This window comes from Scophthalmus maximus, chromosome 12, assembly GCF_022379125.1.
Source record: "Scophthalmus maximus strain ysfricsl-2021 chromosome 12, ASM2237912v1, whole genome shotgun sequence".
Lineage (NCBI taxonomy): Eukaryota > Metazoa > Chordata > Actinopteri > Pleuronectiformes > Scophthalmidae > Scophthalmus > Scophthalmus maximus.
The window spans coordinates 14,746,114-14,772,507 of NC_061526.1; the positions used below are offsets into that span (position 1 = coordinate 14,746,114).

Genomic DNA, 26,394 nt, shown 5'->3' on the forward strand with positions numbered 1-26,394 from the left:
AGCGATCTTTTCACAGCCTCAATGCACCAATCAGGCCCGACCTACCAGAACATGTGATTAATTGCTTTTTTGGGGGGAACTTCCAGTCATTTTAGTATAGTTTCAAGTGCACCGCTACCGTTTCCTGCAATGTCTGGAAAAGATGCCGCGTTGTACTTTTACATGTGAAAACTACAATGCTCAACAAGAGAAATAGGTGCATTTGGCTGGATACCACAATGGTAAATGCTCTTTTTTTGGGGACGCGCTGGCGAAAAGCACGTGTGCTCTTCAGGCTTGCTATGCAAACAGCGCGGCATCCGTCGTATAAAAAAAGGCTGAAGCGGACACTGAAGGGCTTTGCAACAAAACGCTGAAAACGGCTTCATGCCGTTCTGTACGACGACGCGCGTGCGCCTGGCTCAAACCTCGCTCTCTGTCTTTCACTCGCGTCGCTCCCTTCTCCCCCTGCGCGCTGCTTTTTTTCCCGCCGCCGCTTCGAATTGTTCGTCTGATCGGGCTGTCACAAAAGCCGCGATGTAACCCGAGGTGATTAGAGGAGCGGCGCGCTCTCGCTCTGCCCCTTTCCCGCCGAGCGCCCCGCGTCGGCACACGCGGAGAAGGTGCGCCGTTTCATCTGCCAGTCTAAAATGGTGGAGGGCACGACGCGGAGCATCCTGCTCTCTAGAGAGAGACCCAGCGGTGAGGCTTTCACTGAGAGAGGGAGCTATAGCAGATGACTACTGAGACGACATATCCCTTTACCTAAAGACAGCGCTTTGGAAAGGCTGCAAAGGCAAGCACTTGACTGCATCAGTCATATCATTTAGCATCATGGAGGGAGGAAAGTATTTTAGGAGTGCGAAATTAATTCCTATATTTGCTGCATGAGTTTCCGTATTTGCCTTTTTTCCCCCCCGTATGGTCTTTCTGTTAAGCATTATATGACTAACAGATGCTTTGGCATGCATTAGTTTATCCATTGTGTAAATCAGAAAGAAACTGATTCGCAGAAGAGGGAGCAGTGAATCTTTTTGGGGTTGATAATCCTGTTGCAAGTGGACTTTTTTTCAGATTCGTGGTTTGGGTTGATCGTGCAGACGGTCTGTAAACGAGCCATTCACAGCCCGGGCGTCAAGTGACGTAAGTTGACTCCTGCTACTGGGGCCGGCCGCGAGCGACCTACGGCGGGGTAGTTCGCGGCCGGCCGGCGCAGGTAGACTCTTTGCTCCGGTTTCTTCCAACGAGGACAAAAAAATTATCGAAACGTTCTATCAAACGCATTTTCTATTGATGACGTGTCTATCGCGATACATATCGTTATCGTTCTATCGCCCAGCCCTAATGTGCTGTGTGTGTAATTATGGAGAACGTGTTCGCTGGGCCTCCCGGGTCTCTACGACGTGTATGTGCCTTGTCACGTGCGACTGTTGTCATGGCAGCGCAACACCGTAGTTGCGCAGCAGACCCGGGGAGGAGCGAGGCGGAGCGAGGCGGAGCGAGGCGGGGCTTTGCGGTACACGAAGGGAGGGGGGCGAGGAGTGAGCAGGAAAGCGCTGGAATCGACCATAGTCTCACAGGGCTCTTTATACAGAAAGAGGAGGGTGCTGTGTGGCTTGATCCTTGAGGTGTTTTGACATGGAATGGCAAAGACATGTAGTGCACACACCTGAAAACCTATGTAACTTGTTTAAAAGGGGGCATAATGTGGGCCCTTTAAGAGAAAATCAGATTTTGACAAGCAACGCATCAATTACTGTGCTTCATGTTTGTATTCTGAGTTTGTTTCAATTTTACTGGAGAACATTATTTAACAACAAAGCAAATGACAAAACCTTTTCCTTTGGAAATAATTTCTAGTTCATCGTTATATACTTGATAAAAATGCAAAATATCATTACCAGTGATAGCATTTTTTTTCTCTCAGAGCAAACTCAATTCTTCATGCCTGAAGAACAAAGAAGCTGTGCAGTATAATAGTGTATAGAAGTGATGCAAATTAAAGTGGCTATAGTTTCAACAATGTACAACAGTAGTTTTTTCCCAGGGGCCCAATGACTGTGTGTGCCATTGTGTTACTGTAGTACATGTACAGTGTGTGTGTGTGTGTGTGTGTGTATGTGCAAGTGTAAATGTCAGCAGTTCAGTAGCCCGATGGCCTGCGGGTAAAAGCTGTCGCTGAACCCGCTGGTACGGGTCTGGATGCTCCTGCTCCGCCTGCCAGATGGCAGCGGTGTCAAAAGTGAAAAGGGGTCAGAAACATCCTCCGTGCACTTCCTCCTGCAGCGCTGGCTGCACGAGTGCTAGATGTCCGAACATTGCAACCGAACCCCAAAATCTGGGGTTGGTCTGACTGAGAGCTCGTCCACTGCGCGCCCACCTGCACCTGCAGCCGTGCACCGATTGGACGGACCTGCTGTCAATCACGCTGTATCCACGCCATGGTGCTTTATCGCCAATTTGACTCTAAATGAGAACCAAAATTTACAAAATGAACGCCGCGCTTTATTGCAGAAGACTTGAATCTAGCGATGGAGACCATAAATTCCTCAGGAAAATGTTTACTGATGTCATAAATCAAGTGAGAAGTTCTTCTTTAGAAACTGACTTCTCTTTGCAACCAGTGAGTCGCCCTCTGCTGGTGATTCAAGAGAAGACAGGCTTCAGGCACTTTCCGCATTGGCTTCACTTTCCGGACCCGGTGACTACGTACACTTTTACAAACAGTCTGGTTTTATAAAAGCTGTGTGAGAGTATCACTTTCGACATCAGCTTTGATCGATCCATTTAGGTCATTTAGAACGTTTTAGGCACATCTTTCAGGACAGCATTTTCCTGTAAGTCATCACTTTTATGTCCTCAGTTGTTCGCAAGTCACATATTTTGGCAGACACGCTACATTCTTTATACTCAGGTAAAAGGGGAATGAAAATAAAGGAGTGTCTGATGGCCGTGCGTTTGAGAGTCCATGCGCGTTTTATAGTGTCATTAGCGCTCTTAAGAGCGCATTTAAGGTCTCAAAACTCGATATGGTTCATCTGAGGAATTCCACTTTCCGTCAGGCCAGTCCTTCAGAGGAGAGAAACTTTGTCACTGTGGCAGCGAGGCTCTTGATTGCGAAACAAATATTGGCAAGCGCTTCGCAAGTGTACATCTACTTGATGTGTGTCCTTTTTTAGCTGCGGTTTATTGTGCGCAGGTAATAAAAGTAACCTCACTCAAAACGTCACTGTCAACATGAGCAATGTACATATCAATCTTCATATGTGTCTTCTGACGCCGGTCTCAGAGAAAATCTATATTCTGTTGGGGGTTTTTTATTTTTTTTTATTGACCGGAACAACGTACTCTTCAAACATGGGTCAGACTAAGATGCATTGAATGGAGGGAGGGAGGGAGGGACAGAGGGGAGGAGAGAAACAGTGACGAAGAGATGAAGGTGAAAAGGGTAAAAAACAAAGAAGAAACATGGGGAACAAGGACGCGGGGAAGCTGTCTTCCAAAAGAAGCACAGAAAAACTGCGGCCGCAGAGCCGAGCGGCGCTCTGTAGCTTGAGGGAGGACGCGCAGCGCACCTCTAATCCGCCCTGCGACTCCAACTGAGCGGCGCCGCCGACTGCAGGTGGAGAGGAGGTCGGCGGTGTCATCCCGGACAACGCTCTCCTCCCGTTTGTCGGAGACAACACAATCTCTCGAACATTGGACCAGTACACGCGGACCTACCTCTTGACATTTGTCCAAAGTAGCCCCTTTGCGGGGCTACGGGGCTGAGTCGGATTGACTTGGCTCAGTCAAATGCCCCGAGGGAAATGTCTGCATCGATGTGTTCGCACAAACACCTGACGGACAGGTCGGACATGCTCGCTGGACTGTGCCCGGCCGACAGTCATCCCCCAGCAATGTTAGGGCGAGCCGCAGTTTGGGTTTAACCTTGAAGCGCCTTAGGGGAAGGGGGCCATTTGTTCAAAGTGAACCGGGGGGGCGGGGGGGGGGGGGGGGGGGGGGGGGGGGGGTTAGTAAATGGTTTGTTTGTTTTTGCCCGTGATTCCCCCTTGGGTCTGGAGATAACAAGAGGCTTATGTAATTTTCTGCTTTGGAGGATCAGCCTTAACCTTTAATGCATTTTAGGCAATTTTAGGTCACATGCATGGTTGTGAAGTGGAGCCCTGAATCATTCCGAGTCTCCTTAACTTGATATTAAAGGGAGTGCTTCACATCAGGCCGGTCCATCCATCATGCGCAAGGATATTTTTAGACCTTTTTTTTTTTTTTTTTAAGAATGACCCGAGTCTGCTTGTTGCCAGTTATTAGAATTCTTGACAGTGAAAGCAGCTTTAACACACACACACACACACGCGCACACGCGCACACGGACTGGCACAGATGAGTGCGCATGGCTGTCCAGCCATTTGACTTGCTGTCACCGAGCTTAAAGTAGCCAATGAAGCAGGCGAGAAATACCTGTCACATCCTGCATGTCGTCGGCATAAGCTGATGAGAGGCTCGCCGGCTGACAGCCGGGGAAGGATATGAAGTGTACATGTAGGCCAAGCGCGGACAAAGCATTCACACTTATGAATATGCATACGGTCGAGGACGCACGCCGGCAGACATCAGCGAGAGCGTGTTAACACGCAGGTTGGGAACGCGCCCACGCTCGAACGATTGGCCTGCGAACACACAGGGACCACGATATTTGAATAGGCGCAACACCCCCCCCCCCCCCCCCCCCCCCCCCCCCCCCCCCCCCCCCTTCCAACAGACACACGCTAGCTCTTATATACAGTATGTCAGATATAATAAATTGATCCAGCTTTATGTCAGCTATGTTTATGTGTGTGGGGGGGGGGGGGGATAACAAATTACACTGTAGGTGGAACATGCAGCAGCCGTCACCGCCGCAGCCAGGTATATTTAGGGTGGTGTCAGGGCGCTTACAGACACACGCCTCGCAACACACACGCACACACATACACACACACACGCACGCACACGTGCGAGAGGGGCAGAGGGCCGCGGTTGACTGATAACACGTCGGATCATCTGGGTTCAGTGTGCGTGTGTGTGTGTGTGTGTGTGTATCTGCCACTTACGTGTGTGTGTGTGTGTGTGTGTGTGTGTGTGTGTGTGTGTTTGTCTTTCAGCAGAAAGGCATAAACAAGTTAGTCAGCTGATGACTAAATCATGACAGCTGCATTAATGATGCCCCACCGGTCCTCAGTGCTCACCCATTGACATTCAAAGATAGGGCAGATGTGTCATGTGTGTGTGTGTGCGTGTCTGTGTGAGTTGTGTAACATGTTTGTCAACTCAGACCTCCTTAATTGCTACAGTATAGACTCTGCATACAGGCAGCAGCGCAACAGTGTTTACGTGATTTGCAAAGCAGCCTGCGGGGTGAAGGGTGTGTGTGTGTGTGTGTGTGTGTGTGTGTGTGTGTGTGTGTGTGTGCGCGTGCGTGTGTGTGTTTTGGAGTTGGGGGGTGAAGTGGCGAAGAGGGGGATTGGAGAGTCGGAGACAGGGAACGGAGGGACGAGCGGGTGAATGAATGGGCGGCGTCTCGGGCGAACACAAGCGGCGGCTCCCCATCTGCTGCCATCATTAACATTAAGAGCGTCCCCTAATTCAAGCTAATTGCCGGCGACGAGGAAGCAAACAAAAGCGCGTACAGTTCGCCGGGACGAGCTGCAGACGAGGAGGGCGGGAGGAGGAGAGGAACGTTTGCAGAGGGAATGTGAAGCGAAAAATGTGCTAGAAAAAAGGTGCAACCGTGGACTTGAATGTCAAAGTAAACATTTTATGTAATTTAATAAAGCAGGACTGCGTCCATTTTTTGTCCAACAGCGACTACCGGGGCCTCAAATGGCAATTACGGTGAATTAAAAACGTCCCTGCAATACCTGGGGTTCTACTGATTAGCTGAGCTATTTTTATGTTTTTTTTTAATTATTTTCTCTGGTTCAAATGACTCAAGGTCTGTACGCATTGGGGCCAATATTTGTGTTTCCGAAACTTCGTTTTACACAATGAAACTTAATCGGATAATTGAATCATCTTTGAAAAGGAGCATGGCATTGCTTTAAGTATTCTGGGCTATATATTGGACTAACAGATGTAGATTTACAATTTTTTTGCATGCATATATTGAAAAATGACAATTCACATCAAAGTTTGACTTCTTGCTGCTTCCAAGTACACACTGGTACATACATGTTTTGAACTTAAAAAGTCGGGCCTTCATTTCTGTGTATGCCTGTAGATCTGAGCTTTTGATAAGAGTAAAGACAGAACCGTGTTTTTATACCGATGACTCAGCCTATTCAAATTGGCCGATTATGTGTGGCAAGAAAAACTGACAAAAAAGTATCGTTAGTCTATACCTCACAAAAGATGTATTGTCTGAGCAAACGCTCCATTTTTTTCGTTGTCAGTGCCACCGATGCAGTGAGCGCAGACATTTTGCACACACCTGCTGGTCTGTGAGCGGATTCTGTTACTTACAGAGGGGGCTAAGAGAAAGCCTGAACTCACCGTGGTGGTTTTGACTCGGCCTCCGGGCTGTGTACAAGTCCAGCCGGATTTATTGACTAACAGGTCACAGCCTTCATCCTCCAAACATGGCACCATCTCACACCACTGCTTTTTCCGAACAATACCAGCTGCAAGGGGCACAGAGACAGAATCGTTAGAAAAAGGTGAGAAAAATGCAGGTGAAATAAACAGACGAAGAGAAATGATAGAGAAAGAGTAGAAGCGGAGATGTCAAGATTAAAATGGAGCGAGTGGGTAAAGGAGATGACATATGGAGAAAGAAGGACATTGTAATAGATGTGACGCAATGGAAAAGTTATGGAAAAGGGGGAGATGTGGGGGGGGGGGGGAATTGCAGGGATACATCGGGAAAGATGACAAAATGCAGAGGGGAATTGGAAGAGAGATGAAATATGCAGGTAGACGAAGAGCAATGAAGTAAAGAGACAAGTGAAAGATACGAGAGCAGGGGGATGACAGTGAGAGATGGGGCGATGATGGAGAGAATCAGACAGACGGAGAGAGGCGGTGAGAGCCGTGACCAGTCAGGTAAATGAATAAGAACATCGGCAATGATACTTAGCGGGTTTACAGTCGCTCAACGTTTCAAACGGGGCGAAACGTTTTTGTGTAAATGGATTCCAAATACAAGACTCTGACGCGACAACATTCTGTAATTCGTACTTTTCCGAGCGCAAAGCCTCATCTCAATCCGTTTATTTAAGTTTCAGACTTCAACTAGGGACTTTCTTCATTTCCCAGAAAAAAGCCTCAGGCGAGCATCTATTACATTCACTTGCACTGCACTTAAACACTGAGCAATAATGATACCAGTGAGATATATATATATATATATATATATATATATGTATAGTGACTATTATATCTGAGTTTGGAGAAAGTGATTTTGCGGTTGCAAAATTCAATCTTTATGCACCTCTTTTTTGTCTTTGGTGCATTTCTGTCCCCGACATTTTGTCACAAGAAGGGACACCACTACCGCCCGATGATTTTTTTTGTTCTGCTCGCCATCCTCTGTCGAGCCCGGTGAGTTTGTGCACTGAGCTGTACCGCAGGCGTTACAAGGGGAGGAGACAAGAATCCTGAAGAGAAAAAGTCTGCAGCGACCAAAAAGGCGGCGGTTATGTGACAAATGCTGAAAAAAACATATCCAGGCAACGCGTGTCGTTGCACTGACGCAGGTGAGGTTCAACTAGATACCCTGAAATAGTTTCACTGTATCTTAAAAAGCTCAAAAGGGTTTGTGATAATAACGGCTTATGAAAATAATGTGACCCGGGGTGAAACAAAACGGAGAGAAACTAGAATTGCCACCCTGCGATTGTATGCTTCGAACAACCAGTCAAGTTGCAGACATCCATTTCTGCCCAGACTCATGACATACTGCATATGCGGTGAAGGCTATGAATACATTCAACACAATGTGTTATGTATATTTTGTCGTAACAAGTCTATGAGTTGTTGAGTTATGGCCCCAAACGTGTTTTCTGTTAGCCTTGGCCTTTTGGGACCAAAATTCGAATCAGTACGAAAAAAAATCCTCAAGAAATTGTGAATATATCATATTCACGAGGCACAAGACTGTATTTTGTGAAATCACAGCGAACATAATCTTTGACCAAGGGAACCTTTGTACTGAATATGAAGAAATCTCCTTTCCTGAGAAATGACATATGTAAGAGTGGAACCCACGGATGGACGACAATGTCCCTGTTGCCAAGGGCATAAAGACAGTGGGGTTTAAGGATGATTATGTACCTGTAATGTGCTGCTTTTTCGTGCCTCGCAATCCTTAAATAAATCTAACGCTGCTTGAAAAAAAAAAAGAGGATTTAAAATAAGAACTGAACAACCTCATCAGTGTGTAAGAGATTAACTGAAAAAGAAGGGGAGAGGATGAAGATAAAGTAGGGGATAAGCGTATCTAGATAACATTCTTGACCAGTACAGGATATGGGCGAGATAAAGGAAGAGGGATATACATGCACATATTCTTTTGCCTTTACGGATGGAAAGTATTTCTTTATTGGGAAAAAGTGGAACTAAAAATGCATATATACACGATACTCTTCCACCGTGGCATTAATGGCATACTGGCTCTCGTCAATCATGGGAATTGTGCTCCCTTCTGTACAGTATCTGTAAATTTGCTCTAAGGGCACCTTCAGTAGCCGACAACCTGTATGTTGATAAGCAGCGAGCACTGTACCCACTGTTGATATCTGTTCAACATAAACATTATCCATATATGAATAAATCCATGAAATGCGCATACCTTTTCAAACACGACACGGCAACATCGACATGGCCCACATAATGAAAGTACCCTGGACTGGGAGAGCTGGGAATCGACATCATTGTGAAGAAATATTATTGCTGAGAGCATTTTGCCGACATGCCGCTTGAGGTTGAATTACTTTGCACCACAGTAGTTTGCCTCAAGGCTAGCGGCGCACAAATAATCTGTGTGTGACAAATATTTCAGTAGATATTGCTGTAGACCAGGTACTGGTTACCGTTGGGCCAATTATTGGCTGTTCATATCTAGAAATCCTAAGCACTTAGCTGTCCCGAATGTTGGTCGGCCCCCCATCTGGTCCCTTTGATTACAGTGGTTCTTCTTGATTACATTGGTACACCACCCCCACCCCACTCCCACCTCCTTCATTCCTCAGACAACTACATCCACTTGTGTGTGCATGAAATCACAACGCCGCGAACGCCTCGGACGAAAGATTGTACTCACACGTGCAGTGTTCCTATTCGAATAATAATGGGGTCTCGCTCCCCTGCGACCGTTCATCTTCTTGCACAGCGTTTTTGACTGAGGCTTTTAGAAACTTGCACACAGGCTTTGACACCTTCTCCGACCAGCTCGTCCCTACGGGTGTTCCTCAGGGATACGTTCTAGCACCGATGTTGTTTCCACAAAAACACAAATGAGGTCCATTGGAGCAGCAGCAGCGCTCTCTCCCTCATTATGTATGGTAGCGATATTATCCTGGCTTCCGGTGGAGTGCAGAAAACCCTACAGTTAGACAAGTGATGAAGTCTCACTAAATTAATGAAGCAGCCAATTAGCTTATCTTCTTATTATCAATTCCTACCATAAGGACCGGGAAGAAATGGAATCAGCTAAGTTAGCTCCGTCCAACACCAGTTTTCCCTCGGCTAGGTGCCTAACCATTAACAACTTGCAGGATTTATACGTGTCGGTCGATGGGTTCAGCTGCTTCCCCCACATTTTTCAGTCTCTGCGCACATTGCACCATTTATGGTGGTTTCTTTTCTTTACCGCCGTCAAGCAAGAAAAGCGCTCTGAAACTTTGTCTACGGCAATGACTACCTCCTTGGCAGCAATAAGTGGAGTTTACAGGAGATTATTTAGAGCAGGCTTTGTAAACGGGGGAAAAAAAAGAACAAAGAGAGCAGAAGAGAAGATGGACATTGGAAACGCACCAATCACTGAGCTGAGAAGTAAAACCTTGTCAGATGTAATAACCCAAGGCCTGTCGGTGTACACGATTTCTTCTTCTTTCTTTTGTCATTTAGTCCACCGTAGCGAGTTTTCTGTAGTTAAAACCGTCAGCAAGGTCATTTATATAATTCGAGAAAAGGCTTTGTTTCGCTTTTTCTGAATTACCACCCAGTGGGATGACCCTGGGCTGATGAGGATGTATAGCACCATCTGGTAAATGATAGTGATGAGTGAAGGAATGCTGCGTGTGCGTATAGAAATGGTCTCTATTTTTTTGCGTGAGTGTTACAGATTTATCAGAGCTGTATCAGGTGAATGATATTGGGTGAAAATATGTGTCTATTTCATCATTCTGCACCCAAGGGGCAAAAAAAAATATGCAGGTTTTAAGTTTTATAATTCTTGTAATAATATGATTATTTTGAAGATCATCCAAGACATTCGTAGCTTGTTCCTTTGTGGATGATACCAGCTGTACTGTAGTTAGTCTGGATTCACATTAGTAACAAGCTTTTAGAGTGATACAATATCAATGGATCAAAATCCAAACGTGCCCCAAAGATCCATATTTTCACAGAATTATGGCTAAATGACAAACTACCAACAAATGGGAGCTCTGCATATGAAAGAATAGTTCAATATGTGTTTAGAAATGTTTATTTTTTAAGTTGTTGAGTGCTAGATGACAGGAATAATCAACAGACTGGTTTTTGTAAGTATGGAATTAAGAACAGAGCAGCTATATGCTTAGCTGAGCAAAAGAATTATGAAAGCAGGAGACACATTGCTGGTTTCACTCTCTCAAAGTTCAACAACACATATGAATTTTTGGACTTAGCCGAGCTAAGTGTCGCCCCCCCCCCCCGCTCCCAGTCCCTGTGTCCTCGCTCCTGCCAAGCTTCAACCTCGACAGAAAAAACGAAATAACGTTTTGCACAACATAGCTGAAGAATTTATGAATTGGGACAGTTTCAGCAGAAGTGAGACGACTGATTACCAGACTTAGTAAGTCATAGTAAAAGTCACAGTCTGTTGCATTTCTACAGCATTTGTGTTGCTAAAAACGGATGGTATGGTTTCTTAAATTGCACTGATCTTATAGCCATCTGGTGTGATTGGAAATGCAGCGGCCTAAATGCTGCACTTCCAGTTTTTAAAAATAATTCACGTAACTTACTGAACTGTGAAAGTGACAGTGTATGTTACCATTTCACCATATCAGGGCTGTGCCAGTGTGAGGGCGGTGGCTTATGTTGAAACGTGTATGACTCAAGGGTGATAGGAAATAAAAACATCCCTCCAACACCACACACACACACACACACACACACACACACTCACACACACAGAGAGAGGTTCAGATGCAATGTGTAAAGGAAGGTATCAGCCATGCTTTCATCAGCAGGAGATAAGGTGTAGAGAGCGAGAGAAGATTATTACACCCTCCATGGGACACTTATCTTCTCACCAAATGGTAGATCACGCTCATGTCAACAGCCAGCATCTTGGCCTAATAAATTCTGTCTAATGCCACGCCGAGCCTGACATGGCAGGAGAAAGATGGGCTTTCTGGGGGGGTGTGTGTGTGTGTGTGTGTGTGAGTGTGTGAGTGTGTTTTTGCGAGCGGGAGTGCACAAGGGGGAGAAAGAGAGCAAGGAAGATAGTAAGAAAAACAGACAGGAACGAAAGAAAGTAGACCAAGCCACAGATCAGATCTGGCGTAATAAATGCAGTGCAGCACTCTCTGAGAGATGCTGCTAAGATAAGGAGATGTGCGAAGATAATTACAAACTGTACACATCAGATAGGGCCGGAGCAGGTGGCAGAATCAGCTGCTGATGGCGGACTCTAGATATAAATAGGAGCTGCACATTGATTTACAAAAAGAAAATAGGCAACGTTTAAGACCCCCACGTACATTTATTGTACCCAGCGGCAATGCAACAAAAAAACCTGGGCCCTGTGCAGCCTGCGCCTTTCAATGCCAGTAAACGGGAATTAGGACGTCAGCTCAGTACTGTAAAAGCTACAACACACGCGTGCCCGCGAACCAGCATTTGCAAGTAATCTCTTTGCTGACATGCAAGGCAACAGAGTCGGACAAAAAGACGGCTCGAGGAAGCCCAAACGAGCGCCCATTAAGACTGCCCAGATTTGCTTTCATCGTGGAAATCCGCCCTCCCGCGTCTCCTTTTTCACAGAGGGATCTACCATCCGGATAATTAACTGTATCATCTGACCTGCCGCGGCGGGCAGACGTCTCCCCAAACCTGAATCGAGCCTCGCGGGAATTAGGCTGGGAAGCTCGGCGGAATGTGAGGAGAAAAAACCTAATGCAAAGAAATAAATCCCTCCGCTTTGTAATTAGCCACCAGCTCCCCGTCCCCCCCCTCCTCCGCTCGCAGCTCGTCTCCCCTCGGCTAATTTTCTCTTGTCTCGTTTTCCCCTCATCTTTCCCTTCCTCACACACACACACACACACACACACACACACGCGCACACACACACACACACACACACACGACTTTCTCGTTCTGCACTTTTAAATATGCCCTCTATTCTTACTCTCTCTTCCTCTCATCTCCCATCCTGTCTTTTTTTTTGGTCCACCCTCTCTCTTCACCTCCTTTTTCCTTCCCATTGCTTGTTCCTTTCCAGTCTATCACCTTGCCTGGTTTCCATAAGATTATTCCACCCGTTTGGCGGCCTTGATGAGTATCTTTGAAACTAAAAGCTGTCAAGCCCCCCTTTTGAAAAGCCCAAGGTTTTTTGGGGGGTGAAATGGTATTTTTTTTTGTCCCAAATAGCTCCTCTACACTCAGGAAACTTCAAGAGGCAGAAAGAACGATGTCACACGCCGACTGACATTCCCAGACCTCGGCGCTGGTTACTTTGTGCTCATGTGGGTGTCTTGAGTTTCGTGCGAATGTGTGTGTGTGTGTGTGTGTGTGTGTGTGTGCGTAAGCGGGCGTCACCTATACGCATATGCAGGCTACAAGCCTCCCATTTTAAACGGTGGTCGATATGAGCACTCATGTCAAAATACAATGTATGCATATGAATGAGCCAGTGGCTGTGTTTCCATCGACGTAGGTAGAGAACATGTACAGTTACTCCATTGACTGATCAGCGTTTTGTGCTGTCACGCTGCTTTTTCCCTTTTCAGTGTCCGACGCAACATCTGTCCCCCCTTGGTACAGTATAGTTCATTAAATGGGATGCCATCATCATTATTATTATCATCATTTATTACAAAATGATCATTATTGAGACCGGTTTTTGATTTAGCTTTCTACTTTCCTTTCATCCTTAAAAACATGCTTCATTCCAACCAGACAAGTGTTTCTGCTTTCTGGAGGCATCGCCGCCGACGGTGGCACCCGATCGAGAATGTGAAAAATTTATGAAAGAAAAATCGCTTGACATTTGGGGGTAACTGCACTTTTTTTTAATTCTCTTTCTGGCCAAGAGTTAGACGAGGTAAAGGTGCTCTCGCGTCCGTCCGTTTTGCATGGAGCTAGAGAAAGCAGGTCATTACCCCCAACTTAGCAGCAATACTGCAAACAGGTGGAAACTGCTCCGCTGGCTCCGTCCAAAGATAACGAAATGTGCCAACCAGCACTTTGAAAGCTCATTAATTAACGTGCTGTATCTTGTTTATTTAACCCCCCCCCCCATCTCTGCAAGAAAGAGAATGTACAGTATCCTTAACGCTGAATACTGTTCCTTTGATAATCAGCAAATAATGCGACAACTTCCCATCGAGATATATATATATATATATATATATATTAGAATTAATATTCTCATCCGTGTATTTTCTCCACAAACAAATTGGATTCGTGGTTGGCGTCTTTTCACTCCTTGAAATGTAACTTTTTTATCCGCCGTTGCGTCGGTTTGCGTTCTCATTAAAACTATTTTATTTTTGTACATTAATTGCTGTCTAGAAAAAAACAACACGACACAAACGTTGCACGTCTCTGAAATTATGTACAGAGTGTAACTTAGATTATTTTTATATCTTTTTACATCTTTCGACATAAAGCAACAGTATGCTAGACATATTTATAGCCAAATGTGTTTATGAAAAAAAAACCCCGAGATAAAGGAATAGTCTAACGGCCTTTCATCCCGTCCCCTCTGAAGTCCAGATGCCACACTGCTGCATCCGGCTGCATCCTCCTGTCCCCGCATACAATTCATGCTCGGTGCCTTTGTGGCGCACAACTGGCAGGTCGTACGGCGTACCGCTGCTGTGGGCTTGTTTTTTTGTTTGTGTTTTTTTTGTGTGTTCCTTTATCACGTATGGATATGTGTGTGTGCACGTGTGCGTGCGCGCTGGCCACCAGGTGCTGCTGATATCGTTCATTCGCAGATGTGCTCTGACATTTTCCACACAGCTCAACGCCAACAGCAAACCCACATTTGTGGATGTACGCAAACACACACACACACACACACACACACTCCCACACGTGCATGTGCGTCCACCAGACACACCACGTGTATGAAGGAGAGCCCAAAGGCACTGTGAGCCAGAGGGGGAAATGTCAGCGCGAGCAGGAGTCTGTGGGAAAGAGATCATTTGGCGCCAGTGTCTACAGAGACGCCAGCACATCAGCTGTGAATAGTAAACCCTGACATGTACACCTGGAAGCAGCTGCCGAACACATTCGACCGCTAGACAGAAAGAAAAGGGTATTATTGGGTGTTTAAACACATGATTAAAGGATTACATTTAAAAACGTAAGAAGCGTATTCAAAGTAATCAGGGAAACGTCACAAATCGTTATGTGTGGATGGATCGGTAGCCTACAGAAGACACACACACACTCGGGCTCGTTCACCACTGGATTCATTCAACCGATCCTTTTCTGTGGAGTTATTTCCAGCCAGCAATTCTGTCCCGTGGGCCCGCGACAAAAAAGCGGAGAGCAGTGTTACTGCAGCGTGTTCTGTGAAGTTTGCTCTCGGATAAAACTGAAGAAGCTGTCTGGAAGTGGAAATTTGGTACGAAAAAAGCTTCGCATAAAAAGTTGTTTCATCCTAACATGCTATGCAGAAGCGCAACGTCATTAAGATCATTGGTTTTTCTTTTTTTTCGACTACTGTGTTTCAGCCCCTGCATGGCAGAAGACACCGTCCCCTCGCTCACTTTGCGTGACGCGCCGAGACTGTTGGACAGATCGGACGCAGGGAGCGAGGGAAAACGTGACAAAAACGGACATGACGCGGCAGGCGGGGGAAGTCAGGCGCTGGAATGATGGGTCACGACGGCAGCTCTGATCGTGACGCGGACGACAGTAATGAAGGTAACGGCGATGAGGTTGATGAGAGATGACACGGTGACATACTTAGGCCAGAGTAGAACAAGGGCTGGCGGCTGCGAACGGAAATAAACACGGACGCAATTAGTTTGCGCACGTATACTATTCCTTCTGCTCGTGTGTGTGCGCGCGTGCGCCGATGTGTGTGTTAACGTGAGCGAAAAGCAGGCGGCTGGAGGCGTGTGAACGCGCCTTGGCGTCTGTTAATCGAGAGTCTGTGGAGCTGGTGCAGGCCCCAGACCCAACTCCTTCCTGGATGTTGATGATTCTTGTCTTTTTAGCCTTATTGACCTCTACATCCAAACTAATCCGCCTTAAATTATGCATAACCTTTTACTTGGCAGAGCTCCCCATAAATCTGTTTATTCCCTTGCTTGCTCCCTCACAAAGCCTGCTAAACAAATTCCAATTAAGCTAAACAGCAATACAGCATGAATGATAATTCAAATCTGTACAGTCCCCAAAGCAGATAAGAGCATAATCATTGCTGTTATGTGTAAGGCAGCTTATAAAAGACTGTTTGGTTTCCCTTCAACGTGTTTAGTGCTTATTATTTTCAGGTCATTTGGTCTTTACCAGTACTCAGTAGTGTGTGTGTGTGTGTGTGTGTGTGTGTGTGTGTGTGTGTGTGTGTTCTCCCTGTTTATGCATCCTTGTTCATGTGTGAATGTTTGACATGCACACGGACATGATGCATGTGTATGCACAGCAGTTTACAGTTCTGTTTGGTCAGGAGGTAGTGGCAGTTGACTTTGTAGATCAAGATTGTACGTGTTAAACAGAAGAGCTGATTATTTAATGTGTTAGATGTACAGTATACATAATATAAACGGTGTATAATGTTGTAAAAAAAAAATTAATACCTAAGTTCAATAGAAATTAAAAAAATTATATCAAATACGCCAATGCACACATTGGTGATGCGGTACAGTATAGCGAGCCACTGCTACCTAAATATTGCGGCTTTGCTCTCTTTTGTATTTTGAAATAATGGACAGGCAAATAACCTTTCATTTTCGTCGCGGAGGAGGGGGGTCGTCCCCCTAACACAAGGTCGGTGGTTCGATCCCCCGTCCTTGGGCAAGACACTGAGGTCTGTATGAATGACAGAGAATGAGCTGCGTATAGCGGCGCCGTATGAATGTGTGCCCATTAATGGGACTCCGGCTGTGAAGCGCTCTGGGTGGTCAATAAGACGAGAACCAGCGCCGACATAAACGCAGACCACTTACCATTTCCCATGCTTATGCCAAGAAAAAGACCACTTTTCTCAGTATTTCCCAGCACTCTATCTGGTATTGTTATTAATTGGAGCACATTTTCATTTCATTTCTTTTTTCTTTATCTTCGTCTTCTGATGAGTCATTGAAAGTTTTTAAAATGCACCTTGTAGCATCAGCAATCGACTTTCTTTTTTCCAAGGTCATTTCAAAATGGCCCCCCTTTTTTTCCAATTTCTTTTTTCAGGAGGTTTTCACTGGATATAGCGGTATGTATTATTATTATTATTAATAATAATATTATTATTAAATGCGTAGCTTCGAATACAAGCTAAACCGAGGTTTTTTTCCTCAATAAAATACCCTCGAACGCAGGGTGTTGACTCGGTGTCCTTCACCCGGGTGCCGGATCAGCGGCCCAAACATATCTGTCCTGGCACTCCCGAATTTGTCCGAGACCTCTCTCTGTCCATTAAGCGTGAGCGATAACGGGGCCCCAGCTGTGCTCTCTGCCACCACCGCTGCACCAGAGACAGAGAGAGAGGCTGAGCCGATCGCCCTCCACCCACTCCAGCCCCTCCACCTCCACCCCAGCGGTCTTGACCCAGTTACACACGGGGTGCCGTGACTGATAACCAACGCGGAGGCCGTCAGACGAGCTCTATTGAGACAATTAATGAGCCGGGGCTCCGGTTGCACCGCGAGGAACATTAGTTATGTATTTACAGTACACTTCTCGGGCCGAGCTCTGTATCCATCCGCCACCTCTCTCTCCTCTCTCTTGCCCACTCGTGCTCCGCTGCCCCCCCCCCCCCCCCCCCCCCCCCCTTCTCCGCTGATGCCTGATGTCATTTCCTCCTCCCAACCCCTCGGCATGGGCATGGCAGCTGAATCAGGAAGCAATCAAATTCTCGCTCCTAGACAATTCCCCCGCCCGCGCGACTCACCGGATCCGCTCCTTGCCAGAAAAGTGCTGAGTTACAGATCAAAATCTGGCCAATCTGCCTCGACTCTTGATTCTATCTTTTTTTTTTTTCCCCCTTTCCTTTTTTGTCTTCTTCCTCTATATCAAGCTGCCAAGATAAGATTCATTCCAGAACTCCCCCCGCCCCCCCGTCCCCCCACCGTCCAATATTCAATGCATTTCCTACCTCACATGGCCCCCTTGTGAAAAAGACATAATTGCAGTGATGGAAATATTTATGTACGATTGTGAGGCATTTGTACGTTACGTTTACAGCTCTCTTCCTCTGCCTTTCAGATGGAAATAGTGTGCTAACCTTTTTTTTTCTTCCAGTAAATGTATCTGACAGATTCGATTTCTGATTACTTTTCAGATCAAGATTTCTGATAAAAAAGTCCCATGTAATAAGCTTATCCAATACAGTGTATTGCTAAAAAAAAAATGACACCAGTGGTTCCTAACAGTTTTGGGATTATGACCCTTTTCATTCACATTATCCATTTGCACATGCAAACGACCGGAATTCTACAAACCCAAAAAATGAACAAACGAGTATGAAAATGGCAGATGAAAGCATGGACGTGGAACGCCAAGGCAACAGGAGCTGTCCTCAGCCATAGTCCTATCGCGTTTTTTTCCGCATCTTCTCGATTTGTTTTAAAAAGTTTACTCTTTTGTGATGCTCCTGCTATAAAGGTTTTAACGGCAGCCGACTGGAGAGTTCGCACCGCTGATGTCTCCGTGAACCGACCATAATGAAATTCCCATGAGAGTAGTAAAAAAAGAAAAGAAAAGAATTTACTTCGCAGATTACCTGCATTTTTGTAAATCGGGATTTACGCTGTTCCTGTCTAGCAGTGCGTTCAACCCCGAATAGCACGGAGCACCAGCCCATGTAAATACCCTGTGGAGAGAACCATATGCTAATGTATGTGTTTGTGTTTGTGTGTGTGTGTGTGTGTGTGTATTTTACTGTTCTCGTTTAAACTGGCCAATAAATTAATCTCCTTTGCGAGAAGCCCATTGATGGTAATGAACAGTGTTGTGAAGACGGAAGAAGGGGCCGATGATTACAAGGCTTGTGCATCTTTTTTCCCAAACGCAGACATCACGAAAAAAAAAACACCACAGACTGTCATAATTACACGTACTTGGCACGTAATAATAATGCTGTCTTATAATTACATTTCACAATGAAATTAGCTCAAAAAAAAAAAAGGAAAAAAGAAAAGAAGAAGCTCCCTGTTGTTCCAGCTCGATATGTGTGCGTGTGCGTTCTGTATTTTAGTATGTGTGACTGAGGCTTGTGGGGTTTAAAAAACTTGACATTTTCCCAAGGATCAGCAAGGATCGATAACAAAGGTCAGGGAAACGGTAACCACCAGCGTGCTGTGATGCTCGGAACGGGAAGTCTTTCCGCGGCCGCGTTGTCGATCGCCCGGACGCCGCCGGACGCCATGTTCTCCATCCGTGTCGGTCAAGACCGCGTTTGCTCCCGACGTCCACCGTGCACACGTCAGAATTTGGCACAGCAGAGTTGAAGCTACACGCCCGTTCCGTGTGAGGAAAACGGAGGAAGCAAAAAAAAAAGAGACGAGGGAGTCTTACGTTCAGTTCATTCACGCCGCAAGTGTTTGCGCCGCTTCCTCTTTTCTGAGCACAAGGGGAGTTCCCGTCAGAATGGACCTCTTTCTTTTCATTTCGCATTGGAGCGGCGCAGAAAGCTCGAGCTCGTGATGCAACGAGAGGGGTCTGCACGTGCGGTGCCGCGGCCCGGGGAGCTGTCAGTTAGCCGTGGTAACCCCCGGAGACCCGACCATTATGAGGTCCATCACGCGCACGGTGGGGGCATTGTGCGTCCCCGGATTTGTAAACAACAAATCGATAGCTCATTTGTCATTTGGTTTGGAAGGAAACAAGTTTTTTCTTTTTTTTTCTTTTTTTGGGGGGGTTGGTGGGAGAGATCCCCTTTTCCAAACCGAACGAGCCAATCAATCTCCGCTGCTCTCCCGGGGCCTCCTCGCCAGTGAGCAGGGCGGGGAACGGAGCGGAAGAGGCGCCCCCTGTCTCCCCTTTTTTCTCACTCATTTATTTCCCCGTGTCTCATCTCCTTTATTTCGCTCATCTCTTTTCCGCTCCCGCTAATACCTGCTCTGCCTCTGAAACATCCTTCTGTCCGCTCTCCCCCCTCTCCGAGTTGGTCTCCTTTTCTCTCCTGCGTTCCCCTCGCCGCTTTTTGCTGCACTGTAATCCTGAGAGGAGGAGGAGGAGGAGGAGGAAGAGCGGAGAGGAGAATGGCTCCTACTGTTTCGCACTGATGGTATTTTGTGTTTAAGTGGGGAGCAGAATGTTCCTGCCAGAGTGCTGCTGATGCTGAACGGGACTGGCAGGTGGATTATACCTTGTGCCGCTTTGTCCCTGGACAAATTTAAAGGCAGCCCAACATCCAGGCACCATGGGAGCATGCGGGTACTAGGGATGCTCGCTCTGTCTCTCCCTTCACCCTTTCTTTCCTTTTTTGTCCCTATGAGGCCCTGACAGATTCACCACGGGTCCTGTGGTGGATCCTTTCTCTCGCATTCTCCCCCGCAACCCACCCACATGTTCCCACAATCAGCCAAACAAACCCGTCGATCCGCATAGCCCCCCCCCCGAAATTTCTAGACGCAGAAACGCTAACCTCTGCTCAGCTTGTAAAAAAGAACAAGCATCTGCACGGCCGCCTGCGCGAGAGCTTGTGGGGGGGTGGGGGCCGAGATCGGGCGGCGACGCAACGCGCGTGATAGCGACGGGCAGGGATGAGCCGAGAGACACTCGTGGCGCTCTTCAGACACCACGAGAGCTGTACATCGAGTGTTCAACATCCACCAACGGTGCTCGGGATTTTCACTGCGCAGTGAGATGAAATCATTTTTGTGACACGAGTGGTTCCTGGCATTCTTCGTTAGGATATTTGAACAAATGAGCTATTTTTAGAAGGTGATAATAATGCCTATGTTTTCCGTAAACCACCAAACCACCCATGTCTTGCATTTGTTCACGGCTGACCTTTTTTTCTGCAGATAGCCATCGAATGTGTTTAGGTTCTGTCATCACCTGCAGCGATTAGTGCCGCGGCCCACTGCTCCCACCCTGGGATTCACGTTGCCAATATCGGCCTCTCTATTTTACTGTGGCAATTATTATTGATTGATTTCTTTAATTAAAAAAAACACAACAACAACAACAACTGCTACACTGTAAACACATCTGTTGCATTTCTAACAAAGCGACTGTTCAAGCAGCGATGGCTGCATTTAACCAGCACCTAACTGTTAACTATTACAAAGGCATATCATGTGACGGCTTTGACAACATTTTACTCTTTGCAAGAATAATGGAAGACGGTCTTTTAGCTTCTTTTTTTTTTGCCCAAAGGATTTTTGATAATATCTCACATGGTGCGATGCTTTTACTGAGGGTAAAATTTAAAAAGCTACAGCCTGGCAGCAGAGCGGATATATTGGCCTGGTAAAATTGCAGAGTTCCATCCAATCGGATGAGGCCGAAGTCAGGCGCCAGAGCTCACGGCTGTCAATCAATACCTGATTTGCTGGACCGTGGTCCGGCTGCACCCGTTATCATTCTGCCATAAGGGCTCGTTTTGCATTTCTTTGAACTGTTCATGATCGTCTTGGGCGGTGTTTGTGTCGGAGGAGAGAACATCCGCAGCATTGTCGTGCAGATGGTTCATTCCCAGCGTGAATGAATGATCCAAATCTTTCATCACAGCTCGTCATTCTTAGCATTGGAGGGGGTTGCTGGCACACATAGTTGCTGCAGATTCCCGTATGAATGGAATTAAAAAATATATATATATATATATACTAGAAGTGAAAAAGGGGGGAAGAAGAGCGCCTCCTGAAATGCAGGTGCCCAAGGGCAACCGGTGAGTCAGACGAGCTGCGGGAAAGGCGTCGCCGCGGCTGACTAACGGGCCAGAAAAGCTCCTGATTCCTGCATTAGCACGAGACAGCGAACACGACCTGGATGTAGGTGTGAGGCGATGAGCGGTTATTTTTTTTTGCTTTTCGGTCTCAGGTGAGTAGCCGCTTGATATCCACAGGATGCATAATTTAGCTCAAGGAGTCGCATCAAAGTTGTTTTTTCAAGTGAGGATACATCTTCAGCACAAAAATACACATCACAACTACAAATGCCCGTAAATCACGAACAACCCCACTGAAGAAGAGACGGGACTTCCTGCGATAAGTGTTGGATAATGGGACATCTCTTTCTGAAAAACGACAAATCCCTACTTTGAAAATTGTAGTTCAATCAATTTCATTTCAGCAGTGAATTACAGATAATTCACACACATAAGGTTAACTTGTAACTGTCAGTCAATCGACCCTAAAAAATAAGACTCTCTTTCACTTCACATCGTCAGCTGGGCAGGAGGGTTGAGTGACAGTGAAAGTTACAAATTAACCTCGTGTGTGTGCACACACATCAGAAGATACATGTGAAATGGAATGTATTACTTTCTACCAACCTATATTATTTAATGTTGTCAAACTGTAAAATGTTAACGTAATGGTGGATCAACTGCCGTCAACTGCATTTTAACCACACATTGAAATTGCTGTACTTTACTTTTACTCTCGCAAAAATCTATTTTAACTTATATTACAAGGAATCTGACACTCAAACACAGATGATAGAAAAATACACAGTTGAAAATAAAGGATCCACTATTCAAAATTAATTTCTATTAGCATGTTATAGTCACACATAAATGACGGCTCTTCAAAAGCCCAACTTTTGAACAGCTCTTCCAATAATTCTCTGACAGAAGCGAAACCGCATAGGTAGTTTTCTGAGGACTATTTCTGAATCAACAGATTAAAAAAAGATATTTGTATATTAGGCTTGTAGGTCTAAGTGCATGCATGACAAATTTGTCTGCCAATACTCTGGTATGCGCATTAAAATTTATTGCTCACACAAATCAAGTATATTGTAAAACTTCTAATAGCAGCCTTTTCCCCCTTCTTCGCAATCAGGCAGCAAATACACACACGCAAACACGGAACCACTCAGACATAATATAATGAAATCTTTCCAATAAGTCAGTTCCCAAAGGGTGGCAGAGGTTTTTGGAAAAATTACGGCTTCAAATGCTTGATTAAATACGTGACAACTCCACACCAAAGTGGAATTTATCACTTCCTTACCTGTGTGTGTGTGTGTGTGTGTTTGTTGGGATTCATGCAAACCAACTGCTGTATGCAGCAGATATACAGTCACTCTCTCTCTTGCCCTTGCTTTTGAACGTGCACATACACACACACACACACACACGCGTGCGCGCACAGTAAGATGTCTTCCCTCTTCCCTCCCCGTCTTTATCCGTCAGTATAAGTCCGGCCTCTGGTGGCCTGCTCCCAGTGGGCTCTGTGTAACTCTCCATATTGACTTTTTCCCGTCTCAAGAGATGATCCCGTCTCCCACAGGAGTCCCACTTCCTATACAAATGCACCCATGCACATATCACATAAAGCAGACACACACACACACACACACACATACTCATACATACACTAAAGGGCACTGGAAAATCCTGGTAGAGTCGAGACGCACACTGTGACCTGGCGGTCCACATCATTTGCACGTTCGGTCACCGTCGTCCTTATTTAAAACAGAGTTTAATAAAACACGATACGGCATGACCACTTAATATGTGATTAAAATGGAAGGAAGTCAACATATTTGTATTTTTGGCCACTGGATGTTGGGACCGTTTGTCTATTGTCCTGATGCTGTTGACATGGCCTGTATTGTTTTGCACTGAATTAAAAATGTTAGTCCACGTAATAAATGGGCAGATATGGCAGATATTGATTGATTTTGGCTTGTCACAGGTGTATTGGTATGGATAGTTATACCTTGGTCACATAACAAAATATATAACTATTAAATTTACATTTGTTTTTTTTTCTACTAATATGCTCTATAAAAATAATGCAGTGATCACCAACCCAACAACGTCCTTCAGAAAAAATGCACAAATTTACTACACCGTACAAAGGGTGTGTGTGTGTGTGTGTGTGTGTGAGAGTGTGAGAGAGTGTGTTTTGTTTAACGGGTGTATTGTGTCGTCTAAATCCCACTAGAATGACTTCACAAAAAACAAGAAATAACAGTCGAATCTCTCTGTGAAAAATATAATGAACACAATAAGATTGTTTCGTAATCCTAAACAAAGGGGTGGATATTGTGTATGTAAGTTCACCCCCCCCCCCCCTCCTCTCCCCTCCTCTCCACCTCAGAGACACGTCGCTCATAAGCAGCGTGCATTCTGTTGTCATGCAAATTAGCTCGTTAATATTAATGCATGTAATTAGTGCCAATGATGAAGGGGCGGGGCCACTGGTGCACTCATTAGCTCCATCCAACACAGTTGGACCTCTGTTAATAATAGAGGACATGTTAACTGAAACAGATTCGTTGTGTGTCCCTGTGCTTCTATCCTTGTGAGGGCATTTTCTTTTGGTTTCAGACCTCGAGACCAAAGTTAATTTTGCCTCGCGCGGTTATTGTTGGCTCGTTCTCACATTGTTAAGGGCCAATTTTATGGCTGATAAGCAATTTCCTCACTGTTACTTTTGCTGCTATGACAGTGGCTTATATCAGATTGAATGACAGTCAGCAGACGTTATGATGATGAAGATATAATTGTGTTTTCAATTGACTTTCAAAGAAAGCACTGACATAATAAGCCACAAGTTAGCTATTATGGTTTAAGTTGTATCACTCAAAATATACATTTTACTACTATATAAGGAAAATAGTCAAATCACAAACCGCGTCAGCCATGAAGAATATGAAAAATTGGACATTTTGGACATAAATACTGCTTATGTTTTGGTCAAAGGAAGTAGATGTGACGGGGTCGGTTTTTCAGTGCTTGACTAATTTTTACTGAGATTACCGCACGTTTTAGTTCCAGTTTCAACTTTTCAACTTTTGCTGTGCTTTTATTTCAAGTGGTGTTCTGTAAAATGTTGCATGCAGACTTTCCGACGGCCCCTGAACTCCTCACAGGACGTATCGCCGGCAGTAATTAGTGGGATTTAAGCGGCAGATTTTTTTTTTACTCTGCTCACTCCTGATTCGATATAAGAACTCGTGCTGCCTTGCTACATGGAGTCCTGGGCTCCTTCAACCCTCTGGGTGGCCTTGTCTGCATTTTAAATTCATTATCCCTCCAAAATCTCTTAGTTTCAAACTCGCCACGGCTGACACATACAGTGGCGACAGGCACAAAAAATACACGGCGCAGCTCAAAGGTCGGAGGCCGCGTCGCGGCTTAATGCGCAGTCATGCCGTTCCCTCTGTGTGTGTGTGTTACTTATAGCGAGGTGAACGGGAGGCCATTTTGGAGATGAAAGAGTTATCGATCCATCCCCTAATTGCATAATTGAACACTTTGTCGGCGCTGTCTCGGAGCTGTTGCGGCTGAAAGCTGATCCGCGGAGTGCGATTCACTTTCCCTACCAATTAGCGGACTGAAGAGCTGTTGAGACGGCGCCCCGTTGTAAGAGCCTATTGGAATGCTGCCGCCGCCGCCGCCGCCGCCGCTGCTGCTGCTGCTGCTGCTGCTGCTGCTGCTGCTGCTCGGTCATGTGAAGTGAAAACTACAAAAGCCAGAGGACACTTTTCCACTTTTCAACAATTACAAAGTTAATATTCACCTTGGCATATTTGCCCAGCTCATAGCCGGGACGAAACTCTTTGGTTATGTGACTAGGAATTTATCCCCCTGCAGTGATTTGTAACGTTAACCCTTCCTTTTTTAGTGGCTGACATTAATAAATCATGACACACATACATTTTTACCAAGTCGTATAATTACATAGGCCATTGCCAAGAAAACTGGCAGCCTCTTTTTTTATATATATATATATATTTAGAGACACCAGCTAAGGTTTCAAGGGGAATCTTCTCACTTTGTGACAATTATAGCTCTCAGTCGTGGCCCGGAGGACGTCGGAGCGCCGCCGATTTCCGAGCGTGTGATGGCTAATTGCGTTCACCTGACATCCCAGTTGAAAAAAACAATCCCTGAAAGAAGCTCTTCGAATTAAAAAAGCAGCAGGACTCTGCCGTGTCCCGGGGCCTGCAATTCTGGACGAACGCTCTTCTGCCGATTGTCTTGTTTTTCTTCAAACGCCCACAGAAAAGGCTTTTAAAAAAAAATGGCTGCAGTCAAAGTAATAATTGTTGTCTTGGGTGAAATGAATTCAAAAAGGGATGCTGAGCATCTTCAAAAAAAAAAGACGAGGGACACCGGATCAATGAATTGATGACCACGAACTCTAAACCATGGTCTTCCATTAATTACACAAAAATATGACAAATCCATAGACACACATAGACAATGAACTATTGAGGTTTAGAAATACAATAACAGCACATGTGGGCACTTCAAAAAACCATAAAATTCTGCTTTCAATGGGAAGCTCACATTATGATTAGTTTTCTCAACTGTGAGCCGTCAGATCCAAGAAATTTCACAAAAACCCATTGTGGCGGGGGCACAACACATTTCAACAGTCGCGGCCTTTCAAAGTGCTATGTCCACAGTAAGTGCTCATACAAAGTGTTGCTCTCTCTCCGGGGAGCGAACCTCTGGCCTCAGTTTAGACTCTGAGATTTGCGGGGGAAGCAGGGTTTGTCAGCCCGCGGGGGGGGCCGGCGCGCAACACACAAACACCTGATTACCTCTTCCTCCTTCCGTCCGTCGATCGGGACGTGACCCGGTGCACCCTTTAAATCAGTCCAGCCTGGTCCCATTACACCACAGTTAATCCATTTTTCAGGGAGGGT

At 45.7% G+C, this 26,394-nt stretch overlaps 1 protein-coding gene and 1 long non-coding RNA gene across 7 annotated transcripts in view; one reads left to right on the forward strand and one right to left on the reverse strand.

Annotated features, from left to right (window-relative positions):
* The window catches only part of LOC124849336, a 279,602-nt gene that overhangs the window by 158,083 nt on the left and 95,125 nt on the right, over nt 1-26,394 (forward strand). For all 4 annotated transcript variants that reach the window (XR_007031941.1, XR_007031940.1, XR_007031938.1 and 1 more), the window contains one exon: nt 15,132-15,324. This is a non-coding gene — a long non-coding RNA (uncharacterized LOC124849336). The remainder of the gene's footprint in view (nt 1-15,131; nt 15,325-26,394) is intronic.
* LOC118317899 (chemokine-like protein TAFA-5) overlaps nt 1-26,394 on the reverse strand; it is a 122,755-nt gene that overhangs the window by 7,279 nt on the left and 89,082 nt on the right. For all 3 annotated transcript variants that reach the window (XM_035647027.2, XM_035647015.2, XM_035647034.2), the window contains exon 3: nt 6,511-6,638. In XM_035647027.2, the coding sequence (XP_035502920.1) occupies nt 6,511-6,638 (128 nt within the window). The remainder of the gene's footprint in view (nt 1-6,510; nt 6,639-26,394) is intronic.